The 15,946-nt window shown below is 40.3% G+C and overlaps 1 protein-coding gene across 1 annotated transcript in view; it reads left to right on the forward strand.

Annotated features, from left to right (window-relative positions):
* Nucleotides 1–15,946, forward strand: part of LOC120514219 (rho GTPase-activating protein 29-like) — a 175,112-nt gene that overhangs the window by 108,817 nt on the left and 50,349 nt on the right. Inside the window, exon 3 of the mRNA XM_039734467.1 lies at nt 7,340–7,483. Within this exon, the coding sequence (XP_039590401.1) occupies nt 7,340–7,483 (144 nt within the window). The remainder of the gene's footprint in view (nt 1–7,339; nt 7,484–15,946) is intronic.

Below are 15,946 nucleotides of genomic sequence, written 5' to 3' on the forward strand. Positions count from 1 at the left end.
TCAGATGCATTACACTAATAAACAATATGCAGTTAGTTTCAGTGTATTTATAAAGCCGCGTCAGGAAAATAAAGAGTAATGACACAGGTACAGTAGCAGTGCTTTGATGCTGGGTGCAACCCATAAAATGAAAAAAACGTGGAGGTTAAAAACAATAAGAAAAAACAATCCTTTAAAACCAGAGGTTAAAATCTTCTCTAGGAAGCAGTTCTTTAAAACAACAAATCCAGTGCATCGTTTATTAGCGTCTCACCTGCTTATCCCGTATGGGCCAAGCAGCAGGCAAGACTCTCTCTGCAGCTGCCTTCCTCTACACTTTCACGAGACTGGAGACCTCCCGAACCCTGGCTCCGGTATGGCACTCATCCCAGCCTCGAAGAACTTGGTTTCCACCAACGGCCAGGTCGCCCACGTTGGGGACTCCACCACCAAGCCTCCCGACTTCCGCTGCCTTTCCGCGGCTTCTCTGCGGCCCGTCGCTTTCACCTGATCACTCCCGCTACATGGTCGCTCAGCGGGAGCAACCTCAACTCAAGCGCCTGGGTGTCGGCCTAACACCCAGCTTCCTTGCAGCTGCCCATGAGCGCTCGATCGCTAGCGCTCACCACACGCACGCTCCACGTGTCTGTCTCCGCCAGTCTTCAAAACCGAGCAGAGAACTTGCGTACGACAAGGTATGAGGTACCGTGGAAAAGTGCGTGGCTTTACGGCAAGTTTAGGTTTTATACATCGTGATTTGAACGTGGAAAAGTTCTTACGCAACATTTCTGTGCGTACGCACCGTTTACACATGAGTCCCCAGGTGTTAAGGTGTCCCCACTGTAGCAAAAAAGCTTCAGTGTCAGATTAAAAAACATCTACACAAAAAAGGCAGTTGTTTGGTTATCTAACACAAATTTACCAAGAATATTTCTTTCACCTTTTTGTAAACATTAATATTAGATCTTTGATCACCTTTTCCATATCCAGTGTAGCTGCCTGTGCTAAATGAAAACAGGCTACAAATGTGGTATATTTTACTCTAATATGTATCCATCCATCTTCCTTCCCACCTCTCCGTGTCAGGGTTGGTGTTGGCTTGTTTTATTAACCCTTTACCAGCTTTTCATTTCTATACACCAGTTAATCACTGGTCCATTGGTTAATGTTCTTTTTAATTGTTCTGCTTTAGAGTCCTTTGCGTTGACCTTTTTGTCAGGTATTATGTTCTTTGTTTCTTTACAGAGTCATTTAGAGTTAAAATAAAATAGAAATGCAAATGTTCATTTGCTTATTATATCATGATAAGGTACATTATCTTCTTTTGTTACAACCTGCTTAATCTAGCCCAGGGTTGTGTGAGCAAAATGAGTCTCAAGGAAGAAACTAGCCGTGTTTCAAGGTTAAGTTCCCATAAGTGGAAGCAAAGGTGCGTACACCTGATGAGCCCCAAATAGGGCGAAACACATATTGTGTACTCTTTATATTATTTGGCAGGTACTGTATCACCATCTGCTTCTCACAACTGAGAGAACTTGGCGGATGTTGGCTGACTGGCCAACCAACCACAATCGTTACCTGGTGCGTAACCATCTAAATAATCAGATTGAGATTCAGCTCTTTATATAGCTAGCACTAGCTACTTCACAGATCTGCCTCTTGAATATGGGGAAGCGGGTATACAATTTTAACAGATTTTTATTTTCATGGGAATTGTCACATACAGTATGCATAATAGAACTAACTTTTTTACATTACAGTGAGTAATTGACCATAGTAAAACGTAATAAATTGAAAGAAAATTGTTTCATGTTGTGTTAGATGTTTTCGTTGCGTTATACGTTTTCGTTCTATTTGGCTTTGAAATTAACACACAAATACTTTTTGAACTTACACTTTTACTGTAAAACTTCAGTAAAAACTATTTTTTTTTAATTAACTTTTTGTCAATGTTGCATTGAATTTTGATTCCATGTTTGGAGTTATATCATGACAACGCAAAGTATGACTGCCCTTGATTGAATATTGTTTCTTTCTCTCTAATAAATAAACCGACTTTTTTGAATGTTTGTCATTGTGATTTGTTAATTGTAATAGGAAAAGATATTCTAACGGGAAACTGTAAACGTTTTAATATGAATGACATATCAAGATCTCCTTTGGTATGTAATGTTATCCTCGAAAGGCGTACTACATTACTTTTCTTGTTGCCTGTTAAATTTTTACGTCAGAATTGTTTGAACAATTTTAAATACAACTAGTCTTGTCCTATTGCATCACCCATCACTCAGACATAAATTACACAATAACATTACAATACATCTTTCTTTTTCAACAGTAATTCGGCTGGTGGAAGACCAGACAGTTATAGATATTCTATGGGATATTGCAAGTTGACGTTTTCATCTTCCACACCATCACCACCAACTTTTTCAGCATAGTCTATTGATACGCATTTAACCAATTTGCCATGTAAACGATCAACAATTTTTGTGTTAATTTATTTGACTTCATCATTTCTCTGTGCTAGGATTGCCCGTGTACTCATTTCTTCTGTTGATAACCCTTCGGGATGAAATTCTTCAACAAGATTTGGACATAATAAGTCTTCTTTTATTGGGAATGTAAAGAGGAAAATATAAAAATGTATAAGGAACTGTGTCTGACAAAAGCATTCACACGAATAAGAGGTGAGAGGACTGGGTGCGTGTTTGATAATGGTTAAGAGGAGAGCAGGACTTGAAAAAAATCTCTTGGCAATAGTCTTGTCTCAAGATTTTCTTTTATAATATATATACTGTATAATATATTATATATGGCCTCAGAGGGCATTCCTGCTGCCCAAACACAACACAGACAGACAGAGGCCACAAGTTCAACAAACAACGCTTTTATTTTTCCTTGTGGGGAAACACTATCCATCATTTCCCACCTTCACAACACAGTTCTGAAGCACAGTACACAGCTCAAAATACACTTGTCTTCTTTTCTCTTTCCTCCTCATTCCACCTCCACTCCTTCTGGCAAGCTTTGTCCTCTTCCACCTGACTCTGGCTCTCTGAATGGAGTAAGGCGGCACCTTTTATGCAGCTCCAGGGAGTGCTCCAGGTGGCTCATCGGCGTTACCTGGAATTACTCCCAGGTGTGGTGGAAATCCAATATAAGGATGTGCAGCTCCCCTGGCGGCCCCAACAGGGCTGTACCAAACTTCAACTTCCAGTGTGCCCTGCGGGAATCTGTGGTGCCACAGCCACCTAGAAGGGCTGCGCTCTAGCATCCCGAGAAAGGTAGTGCCTTGTGGATGCTTTCTCCCCTGGTCCTTCCATCCAGCTGGTGTACATACATACACAAACAGTGTATACGGTATATAAAGTGTTATGTATTTGAAAAATGTTATGTACCTGTATATCATGTTGTCAATTTTATGCCTTGTGCCCTGTCACTTTATAGTGCCATATCACCTTGTTATAGTAATTGTAGTAACACTAGCAGTACTATTGTTATGTCTCCAATCAACATGCAACACAACACCACAATCCAGGATCATATAAACAGAAATGTATCAATAGATGCAATGTCATTTTAATTAATAGGAAAACCGGTTTGTGTTTTCTGATGTACTCCCAACTGAAGCATTGAACATTTTGCCAAAAATCTGAGAAACTCCTGGAAACATTGAATATACAACGTTTCTGCCTTCATCGCTAAATAGAATTGGGGTGGGTTAGATGAACAAGCATGCAATAAACTTAACATGTGACACGGGTAAATTGATAGAAACTGTTGCAAAGGAAAGTTCATGTGCTGCATTTGAAAAACCTATATATAAGTGCACAGTCATTTTAAGTTTAGAGTTTCCAAAGCAAAAAAAGCATATGTGTGAAAAGCACAGGGTTATGCTCCTTTCCAATTCTGGGTACATTTTAATGTTCATCCCAAAATGCTTGGCGCTGGTTTACTTTGAAGTGGGACATTCTTCAGAAATGCCACTGGTTTCATAATTTACATTCAGATGCCTTGTGACAGAGCAGGCCTCTGACTTCTTACTCGATGTTCTTGCTGGAAGTGTATGTGTCACAGCAATGACTGGTAACCATACCTGTTTCAGCTGCATTTAATCATTATCTGGGCTGCAATTCATCTTTTTAATTTCTCCTGTCTGGAGAAATGTTATTTTAGCCTTCAATGCAATTCCATCATAATCCCGTAACATCAGTAAAATACGTAAAGTCTGTCAACACTTGATTAAAACTGGATCTGACCAAGCAGCTGTTCTAAATCGTGTGGGCCACTGATGGGGGCCATCTTGCTAATCATTTTGGAACTGAACAGACTCATCTTTGTCAGTACTGTTGTGCGCTGCTCCATGCTTAATTTGTTACTCTTGTATTGTAACGATTTTACTTGAGGTTATCAATAGTCCATCAGAAGATAAGAAAAAATGTGAGAGAAGTTCCCTGTTCATCTCCTTCATCTTGTTTGCTTTGAAAATGGAACTGCTTTAACAATTTCATTTTTAATTAACAAGAGAAAAGCACTGTAACACAAGCACTTCTCTGTTGTGCTCTATTGTATGTGATACACAAGTTAATTATACAAAAATGTAAGTAGTGTTTGTAACCACTAATACGTAGAAGGAACTTACCATACAAATGTACCTGAAATACATGAATACATGTCCAGTAACAGTTTTTATATGCTGCAGGAAAATTGTTATTTCTTCTTGGGATGGGGACCTGCATTCATTTCAGAGCTGTGTTGTTTTTGCTGTTTTTCCTGGGGCACTCTGGTTGTCACCTTTCTGTTAAAGAGATTTGTGTTTATTTGACTCTTAAGTACATACATTGTGAGAATGTGCATCGTCATGCCCTATGTTGGAGTGGTATCCAGTCCAAGACTGCTTCTTGGTTTGTAGTGCTGGGTAGGTAGGTTACATTTCCAAATATATTGGTAAACCTGTTAAATTATTACATATAAACATTGTCAAATTTAAGGTCAAAGGACAACCATCAACCACAAGACATGAACTAACCAGAAGTGGGATGCCAGTCCATTGTTGTGCAAAATCATACACACACCTTCACAGTCACACTTATTCAATTTAGAAAACCTATCTGATCACATACAGAGTCATTTGTCCAGGCTGAGATTTAAATCCTGAACTCTGTAGTTGTGAGAGACAAGTTCAAAAAAACATGCTTCAGTCTTAGTGTGCAGTTCTTAAATTGTTACTTCTGGCATCAAGTGTTTTCCCTCCACTGGCTATTGTGTAAAACAATTTTACATCATACCAATGAAGAAAATGTGAGAGACCCCACACATTGCGAGATTTCTCCATTGTTTAGTCTTCTAGTTTGTCTTTAACTACTACAGTATAGCACACATGCACACAAATTATGTCCACAAAGATCATCACAAATTGAATCTAAATCTGAGATCTCAAAGTTTCTTGCAAACAAAAATGTGACTTCAAAAGAAATAATGGTAAATGATAGTCAAGTTCATCTTGCTATAACAGGTGGTTGGTTATTTTGTATTGAAAAGAAAAAATGTGGATGACACCATGGCAGGGAAAATGGGGTCTGCATGGCTTAAACATTTAGGAGTGCAAGTTCTTACACTCATCTCTAATTAACTATCATTCTTTCAAACGTGACATCAAGGTAAATTGTACTCAATAAATAAATAAAACACCTCAGTGTCTCTAATACACATCCAAACTACAAGCTTTATAGCAAATACTGAATATGTTAAATCATTGAAGATATCACTACATACCTCGTATTACAGCATAACTGGAGAAGATGATTTTGTCTATGAGCTGCCTGAATTTGGAAAGCCATTTGTGATTGTCAGAAGTGTTGAATCTGACTTTGCATAAATGATATTTAGACCAGTTGTTTTCAGCCCCAGTTTTGGGGGACTACTATTACTGCTGGTCTTTTGTCCAACCAGTTTCATAATCAGCAAGTCATTTTAACTGCTGATTTATCTCATTGTTTAATTAGCTTGATTTTAATTTCTTCTTACTTTACATTATGAAAAGAGCAGTAGTGTGTTATTTGCATTCATAAGAAATACAGATTTTTTCATATTTTGACATAGTTTAAAGTTCTTAACTCTTATTGTTTTCCTTTTTTTTTCTGTGGAGTGTTCGAGTAGGGCCTGGGCTGGTGTCCTATTCAGGGTTGATTTCTGCCTTGTGCCCACTGGCTGGAGTCCATGGTCACATTAAATAAGGTTAAGTGGAGGTGATGGCCTTTTATTTAGGCCTCTACCTCTAGATGGAGCCATTTTTCTTGAACTTGATTTCTGTTTGTATGTTTTCCAGACACTCTTTACCAGACACTCTTTATTCCTCTAATATTGTAGGTTTTACAGTTACGTTTTCACATAAGAAAGAAGTATAAGGATTTACTAATAGTTAATAGTTTTCAGTAGAAAGGCCTGAGGATGGTATATTTCCCAGTTTAGCCTTATGTTAGGTCTTTTGGTTGTTTCACTTTGCATAATACATATCACTATGGGCATTGCAGCAAAGTCTTCAATGAACAGAGCAGCAATTTTTAAGTAATATGTATTATTATAGATGGTGCACAGGCAATTTAAGTTAGCAACAAAGTGCACCACTGGACTAATGGCCATGCGCTATTCTAACTAGCTGATGGCTTTCAGTCTTAATATTTGGGACCACACTATTGTAGAAAGCACTTTATTATCCTATAAGTGCCAACCATAACACAGTTGTTGATGCTACTTCTGAAACAAATGTTAAGATTGGTAGCTAGTTTTGCTCAACGTAAGTACAATTTTATGATGAATATTAGAATATATGTTTTGGAGAGAACAGGTAGTTTTAAATGTGCCATTCTTAATGTTTGCAATTTGTTTCACTGTGGCCTATTATTTTACATTAGATGGGTTAGTATTGTAAACACACTAACTCTGACCTAGTTAACAAATTAATTTATGGTGTGCTTTCTTTTTAAACTTTAACCACATTTCATTTTCATCATTGAGGTAAAGTGTTCATTAATAGTGAATTTACAGTGGGTTTTACTTTATATATTTAAAAACAAATCTCATTTGAATCTTTGCAGTCTTATAGAATGTGGTTTATCCTTTTGTATTTTTACCTACAATGAAATGATGATAAACTTGCAAACCCCTGAACCCTAGATGCCTAAATGCAAAAAAGGCTAAAACCACAGACTTGAACTGCAGGTTGCTTTGTCAACTGATTTCTGCTACTTATAAAAAAAAAAAATAAATAAGTTTCTTGGTTGTGCATGTGATTTAGCAGGCCACGGGCACAATGACAAGTTGAGCATAATCAAAGCCGTGTTTTCTCATTTTTCAGAAAATCAGGACTGTTTGCATCAGGTGGTCCATGAGAGGCTGGGAGAGCTACTGCGAGTGCTCAGGACTGTGATCAGTAAGCATCAGACCCTAAACTCGGTGGATATCCTCAGTGCAGCTGGGACTGTCATTGCCAAAGTGAAAGGTGAGGCAAAAATTTTTCATTCGGATGGTTTCTATAATGTAGGTGGCTTCCCTTCTTAGGAAAGAAGATGCATGTGCTCTTAATTACCTTGTTATGAGGCACAGAGAGCTAGAGAGAAAGAAAGAGAGAGCACACTCATTCCTCATTCTGGTTTTTATATTCTCTGCTGTATGTATTCTAATGAGTTTGTTGTCATCCTTTGTGTTGTATATATTTGCTGGCACAAAGAGGCAAGAGCTATTCATTTTGAATCTGTTACTGTGGCTCTTTAAAATTTCACTAAACCTTCATTTACTGTCCTTGTTTGGCTGATTTCAATGAATATATTGTGTATATGCGAGTAATATTTATTTTTTTTGTAGTGAAAGCCCTGTTGTTTTACACTTGCCTATAGACATACAGAATTATGATTAAAGATCACTGTTTTTCTCATACAAACTTGCATTATATGGTCAACTTGGACTTTTTTTATTAGTTATATAAATCAGAATTTTATGGCTCAGGTTTTGTAAAAAAAAATTATAACTATAGCTGACATAGTAGTTCTGTCATTCTTCAAAAATATGCATAGTTCAGTTGTGTAAACTGCAGTGGTAGAATTAGTGTAGGAAACGTGGTTGTTGCTTAGCAACAGACTATAATTCATCAAAGCTATTTAATCCAGTTCAGGCTTTCAGGGGTGAGATCCTGGTCATGAAGCATTACCAAAAGGGTGGAACTGTTGGGTGTCAGTCCATCGCAGGGCGCACTTAAGGGTTTACTCATGCTCAAACACAAAAAAAAAAAAATTGAGATTTGCCAGTAACCTAAGTTGCATGTCTTTGGGATGTTTGTGAATAACCCACACATGCACAGGAAGATCATGCAGGCACCACATGAACAGTGCTTAAAATGGGTTTTGAAACTAGTAGTCTTGCACCTTAATGGAGCCAGTAGCACTGAGTGCTATGCAGTTCAGTTTTTTAATTTGCAGCACACATAATTTTTAATGATAAATAATATTGTTTGGAAAAAATATTAAAATAACATGTTTCAGTCATTTCAACAGGCAATGAAAACTTAACTTTCATAAGTCTGTAAGATTTCAAAAGAATATGTGAGGACCCCCTGCACAGGCCATGATGTTTACCCTCTTGTACTTTCCTATATTCTTAACAAAGTTTTTTTTTAACTTGCATTTATTAAAAAAAGCAACAAAAGCATATCCTTTCTGGATGCACCAGGGGAAACAGGTAAACCCTTTTTAATGAATTTAATATTAATATTGGTTAAAATTAGATCAGATTATAAAATTGTGATGGCTATAGCATCCTCTGGCATTGCTACCAGGCATTGCTAGGGGGGTAAATGGTTATTTAGCTTTTAAGTTGCCATTAAACCTAAGTTACAGTGAAGCCTCTGTGTGTAATGTCAAGAAAGGGACTACTAGCTCAACTTTTAAAAGATTGTGTGGTTATTTTTTGGAATGGGTGTACTTTCTCCCACAAAGGGGGAGTGGGAGCTCTGAACAGAACGCTTAAAGATGTTAGAGACAGTGAAAGTTTAATGGGTGGACTGGCTGTTCTAGTTTCGACAAACTATTCTTATAATTCAAAGAGGTACCAGAGCTGATGTGGTGAGGGCATCCATATAGTCATCCTTTATATGGAGTAAAATTCATAAATTAATTCTTAAGATTAATATAAGAGTTCAGTTGAAGGGTGACTAGCTGGTGCATTTTCACAGTTGCTTTGGAAAATAGGCAACTGGAAAATAAAAGACTTCTAAAGGAGATATTGAAATTCCAAACAACTTTTGAAAACTTGGTCAACACCATTAAAGAATTGGCTGAGAAACCTTACCTGGATATTATAGATTTACATAACAAAACTGATTCGTGGTTATGTGAAAGAACCATACTATTGCCTAAAAACGATACCACTGATGAAATAATTATTGGCTTGACAAAGTACATTGTGATAAAAATACATTTTTTTTCTATCGATTCTGTTTCAGATCATGAAGAATCAATTCATAATCCTATTGAATTTCTAAATTCCCTTAATCCTCCCGGAATGGCTTCTGTTCCTTAAAATTGTTACACCAGTAATGTTACGAAATCTATATGGTCCGAAACTATGTAACTGTACCTGTTTGAGAGTGACTGCATTGCAATCCATTATTATCGAGTCTTCAATAATAACTGGGTGTGAAAAAGTATTTATTCCTTGGATTCCAGTGATTCCCCAGTGACTATCCCTTTAAATTTAAAAGACTGCAATTCCCTATAAGAGTTTGCTTTGCTTTAACTATAAACAAAGCTCAAGGGCAAACTCAGTCACTTGCTGGCATTGATTTGCATGTCTTGTTCTTTGCATGGCCAGTTTTATGCGGCATATTCAGGAGTCAGTCAAAGGGACAATTTACACATTCTGGCTTCGACAGGACACAATAAAACATGGTATATAAAGAAGCTTTAGTTTAACTGTTTTGAGAAACTTAATAAAGTAAAACTTGCTTATCAACTCTATTTAATTCATTTCTATGTGCAGTGAAGCGCACGGGTCCTGCTAGAACTGCAATAAGGGCAAGATTGAAGCTAATTTTGTTAACTGTACATTCTATTAATGCACAAGTCATCAAAGATACTTCAATCTGCAGGGAAATACTGGAAGTTGGTGGCAGGATTGGCACTCCAGCCACCTTTTTAAAAAAAAAAAAAACATGCAGCTCTGAGACAACAGACAGGATTCCTTTCTGCTCTCTGTGGGAGTAGCTCTGCAGCAGCCGTCCTTTGGAAGGCTGCACATATTATGAAGAGGACAGGGAAAAGTCCTTGGGATACTCATCTCCAGAACAGTCAAAACCGTCAGAGAGCCAATGGTATTAGGCCTGTTGAGAATCGGAACTGGTGTGGTGCTGAGACATCGCCCTGTACACGGCAGCACTCGGGTCCCAGTTTGAGGGGGCCCGTCTGGGTAGGCGCATGGATCGTCTTGTCTCTCTGGCATGATGATCATCTTCCTCTGCTGTTGGAGGAGCTTCATAAACTCCACATTTCAGTGGTAGCACTTTCTGAGGTGCACAAAACTGGGACTGGCCAGTTCTCTCTCTGGATGCCTTGTATGTTGTCTGAGTGTATTCTCTGACCATGATGAGGGAGACAGTTTATTTGCAACTTCACTTGCTGGTTTATGAGTGCTGCGAGGTGACACTCCTCTGGTCATGGGTGACTTCAATGCGACCACTGGCACTGACAGGGTTGGCTATGAGGATTGTGTGAGGTCCCCATGTTTCTGGCTACTTTGGTGAAAGTGGCTCCATCTTCCTTGACTTTGCAAAAGGTCAAGGGCTGTGGATTTCTGGATCCCGGTTCAAATTCCCTGAAACACATCATTGGACTTTGTGCTCCAATACTGGTGGTATGGTGAAGGAGATCAATCTGATCCTCGTGGACAGATGCTAGAGGCTATTAAAAAGGCTACAGGGTCTACAGAAGTGCCCAGTTTGTGAATTCTAACCACAGACTTGTTGCTACTCTGAAGATCGAGCTTAGGTCAAGTAGGCTACCTTCTACTAGGAAAATAAGGCTGGACCTGGCCAGACTCCTAGATCAGGCTGTTTCTAATGAGTTTGCATGCAGTTTGTGTCAGTAACTTACAGATTTTGGTGTGACTGTTGATCCTAATGTGATGTGGGAGACCTTCCGTGACCCTGAAGGTTGCTGATGGTTTTGCTGGTGTTCCCAGTGTTCCCAGGAAGGAGGTGTTTCATCTTGCAGGACAACCTGGATATTATCAAGAATAGTCACAGCCAATGGCTTGATGGCGACTCCGGTCTCTATTGGGAACAGAGGAGGACGGCTCTGAGGGCAGATAAGGAGGCGTTTGTTAGAGGAATCTTTTAACAATTGACACATCTGTGGTCTAGTGTCCCGTGTCCTGCTTACAGAGAAATCAAAGCATTATGAATATCCAAATCTGCTCCTTGGAGAGTTGTGGTCAGGGTGGCTGATGGAACGGTCCTTATGGATGACACTGCAGTAGTGACCCACTGGGCTGGCTACTTTGAGCAGATGTTTAAAGCTGATCTTCCAGCTAGAACGTTTTTGAGGCTGATCCTCTAACTAGCTGTGAACCACCTAGTCTCATGGAGATTGCACAGGTGGTGGACTAGCTGTAGGGAAGGCTGCAGGGATCTGTGGTATATGGGGTGATCTTCTCCACACTGGTGGTATAGCTTCCTTGCTGGCATTGCAAGCAATCTTTGCTTCCATTTGGGAGACTGGCATCATCCCAACTGACTAGAAAATGGGACTTGTCATCTCTATCTGGAAAGGGAAAGGTGATTGCCAGGATTGTGGCAACTACAGGGAGATAACACTCCTCTCGGTGCCCGTTAAGGTCCATGCTGCGATCATCCTCAATAGGATCCGTGATCACTTGATGACCTACCAGCGACCACAGAAGTCTGGTTTTACGTTTAGGAAGTCTACCATTTTTGCAGCCTTTGTTGATTCTGTAAAGCTTTCAACTTTGTTGATCAAGCTGCCCTGTGAGACATCCTGAGATTTTACAGGATCCTCCTCAAAGTTGCTGAATATCATGGCTGGCCTGTACACTGCTACTGTGAGTGCCTTGCAGAGTGGTGGCAAAAAACCTCTGTGTTTCTCCCAGTTTATTCTGGGATTTGTCATGGGTGTGTTCTTGCTCCTACAAGATTCACTGATGTTGACTTTGCCAACGATGCTCTGATGTTCGCAGAGTCAATGGAGGCTCCGAGCAGGGTTTTCAAAAGACTGAGGAAGGAGTCTGAGTGTCTGACCATGCGAATGTCCTGGATAAAAACGAAGGCTTAAATGTAATCTTGGGTACAGCCATTAAAAGTGTGTGGAGACAGTGTTGACCTTGTTGAGAGGTTTACTTACCTCGGCAGTGACATTTATATCTATGGTGACTCTTTCTCTGAAGTCAGTCGACAGATTGGAAGAGCATGAGGGGTCATGAGGTCGCTAGAAAGGGGTTGCGTGGTGCTCCCAATATCTTTGCAAAAGGACTAAGGTCCAAGTCTTTATAGTCCTACTGCTTCTTGTTTTAGTGTATGCTGTATGGTTGCGAGATATGGACACTATCCAGTGACCTGTAATGAAGACTGGACTCCTTCTGTACTGTGTCTCTTTGGAGAATCCTTGGGTACTGTTGGTTTGACTTTTTGTCGAATGAGCAGTTGCTCATGTAATCAGGCACATTACTTCAGTTACAGCACTGCAGCCATGTGGCGTGATTACATAAGGGTGTTCCTGGCTTGCAGGCTCCTCATTGTGGAGGACCCGAGTGGCTGGACCAGGCCAAGGGGACGTCCACGTAACATCTGGCTGTGGTAGATAGAGGGTCACTTCCGGAGAGTGGGGACTGGACAGTGTGTCTACCTGGGGGGTTGTCAACCAGGATCCCAAGCTGTTTCGTCGTGTGGTGGGTGCGGCAACGCGCAGCACCAATCCATGCTCCCCATTCTTACCTGACCTCCAAGATGTGACTAGCAAACATCATGTTTCAGTGGCCTGGGTCAACCAGCGATTCATGTATTTTGAAAGGCAGTGACAGATGTGATAGTGCTTTAAGTGGTTGGTGGCTTTTTGGTAAGGTGGCTGGTTGAACCCGTAGTATTTCATATGGGTTGTACTGTTCATTTTAATAGCAATCATGTCATTACATGTGCCGTGTGATAGTGGCTACCTGCTCAGTTGATAGTGCTTTACGGCTTTCCCTGACCCCACCAGAACACAGAGGACAAGCAGTATAGTACTTTGCATGATATTGTACTTTCAGTTGCAGAGCATAGCCAGATGTAGTGTTAAATGCAGGTGGCAGGGTCTCAACAAGTTAGGAGAGAGGGGCTGCTCTACTAGCCAGTGAAGTCTTGCAGCATCCTAATTGCTTATGTATGAGGTCGATTTGCCTGCTACATATCTGGATGTTTCAGGGTGGTATTCAAGGCATGCTTATCTATACTAATAAAAGGCAAAGCACTCACTCACTGACTCATCACTAATTCTCCAACTTCCCGTGTAGGTGGAAGGCTGAAATTTGGCAGGCTCATTCCTTACAGCTTACTTACAAAAGTTGGGCAGGTTTCATTTCAAAATTCTACACGTAATGGTCATAACTGGAACCTATTTTTTCGTCCATGTACTATAATAGACTTCTGCTCGATGCCCGTGGGAGGCGGATTTACGGCTCCCACGTAATGTAGTGCCTTCCCATATAAGGCCGTCCTTCAGCGACAATCCAATAGAAACACTGCCGCTAAATATTCACGGGTGAAGGACTGTGCTTATGCAGAGGAAGATGAGATGGTTAGGGTGGTGTTTGGCACAAACTCGGCGAAACTGCGAGAGAAACTTTGCCGGGTCTTAGCTAACATTAAATACAGCCGTGGACATCGCACGAGATGGCACCAGCACAACTGGAAACCTTCGATGCATGTACACCGAGCGGCTCACGTGAAATGACACAGTGCACAGACAAAAAGCAACAGTTCCAAAGAGTGCTGAACAAAAACCGAATTACACAATTGAGAAGGCAGCAAAAAATATGAAGCGTGTTATACATACAAGCATATTCATAAGTGCAGCTACTGCGGAAACAAAGCACATGGTGGAAAAAGTCAATGTCCCGCTAAAGGAACACAGTGTAAAAAACCCATGCATGCAGTGTGTCTCAGATAAAGAGGAAGACGAGCTGTTTATTGATGCAGTAAGAAACAAATCGATGAATGAAACCTGTTATCTTTACATTGATTGACAAACACGGAATGTAACTTGAACACAACACATCAAATACGAACCTATTGAAGAAATAATGATAATCAAATCCTTGATGACAGCAACACTCCTAACACTCACAAAACAATTACTGTATATTGACACTAATGTTACGTTATTTTTAAAATGTTCCCTTTTCTTTTTCATAACTTCTTTAACACACTACTTCTCTGCTGCAAAGCGCGGGTATATATATATAAATATATATATATATATACCCAGATCTACATACGCTCAAATAGATAAACCACACGCTGTGGCGCAATGGTAGAGACTTAGCCTCTAGCGCCGACGTCTGAGGTTTGATTCCCGAGAGGGGGTGCACTGAGTATGTACGCGCTTCCCGATTCATTTTACCTTCGCATCCCCTTGGTTTGAGACGTATGAAAAAATATGCGGTTAAAGCAGAAAGACAGATCACCAATTGAAGCTTTATGAATAATGGATACTTTATTCGCCATCAATGATTGTTTTGGTAAAGCCATACTCAGTGTATTCATTAGATGAACGGTAAAAAAGTAAGAGCGAGGGGAGGGTGACTTATTGAGGCACGCAGGCAAAACCACAATAGCACGCGGGCTCGATCTGAATTGCGCAATCACATTTGAAAAAATATATCTTTTCAAGTTCTATTTAGTCCATATGTGTCAAACTCAAGGCCCAGGGCCACATCCGCCCGGCGTGTAATTATATCAAGATCATTTTATACTGTATTATTGTTATTAATGGCCCGGGATATGAAGCGCTGGTAACACAATAAACTACAGATCCCATAATGCAGCGCTTCAGCTGCCTTGCCAACACTTACGCGTTAATCAAGTCTAGCTTATGATGCTGCAAGTTATTGCAAGCTAGCCCACACGATGCCGAAGAGAAAAGTTGATTCTGAAAATAGAGCCTTTAAAAACCGATGGGAGGCTGAGTATATGTTTACTGACATTGCCGGTAAACCCGTGTGTCTCATTTGTGGAGCTAATGTGGCTGTAATTACAGAATTTAATCTAAGACGGCACTATGAGACAAAACATCAGGATAACCTGAAAGACCTGAATGCAATGCAGAAGATACAGAAAGCAGAAGAGTTAAAGAAGAATCTGACACTTCAGCAGACGTTTTACCGTGCAAAATCACAAAGTGATTTCAAGTGAAGCTGCTTTTATGGGAGACACAAATGCACCAGTGCAACTTGCCCCACTTTGCCTGTTGCCAAGTAATGTTGAACCAAGTCGACACAACGGTGTTGCCAAACACACACTTTGCTGATAAACTGAGCGCACTGAGTTCGCACGGCGCTTTGGTGACTTTGAAGAACAAAAAGAATTTTGAGTTGTTTCAACCCATTTGCCGTCGATGTGGAAACTGCACCTGTGCAGATTCAGATGGAGGTGATTGAGCTGCAGTGTAATGGCACACTGAAGGCAAAGTACGATACTGCAGGGCCCGCACAGTTTATTCACTCCATTCCCACAGAAATGCTCCAGCTCCGTCTACATGCGGCTCGAACCTTGTGCATGTTTGGTAGCACATATCTGTGTGAGAAGCTCTTCTCAGTGATGAAGACTAACAAAACAGCACACAGGAGTCGCCTCACTGATGAGCACCTGCAGTCCATCCTGAGAATCTCCACAACACAGAACCTCACACCAAACATAAACGAACTT

Source organism: Polypterus senegalus, chromosome 14 (genome assembly GCF_016835505.1).
Source record: "Polypterus senegalus isolate Bchr_013 chromosome 14, ASM1683550v1, whole genome shotgun sequence".
Classification (NCBI taxonomy): domain Eukaryota; kingdom Metazoa; phylum Chordata; class Cladistia; order Polypteriformes; family Polypteridae; genus Polypterus; species Polypterus senegalus.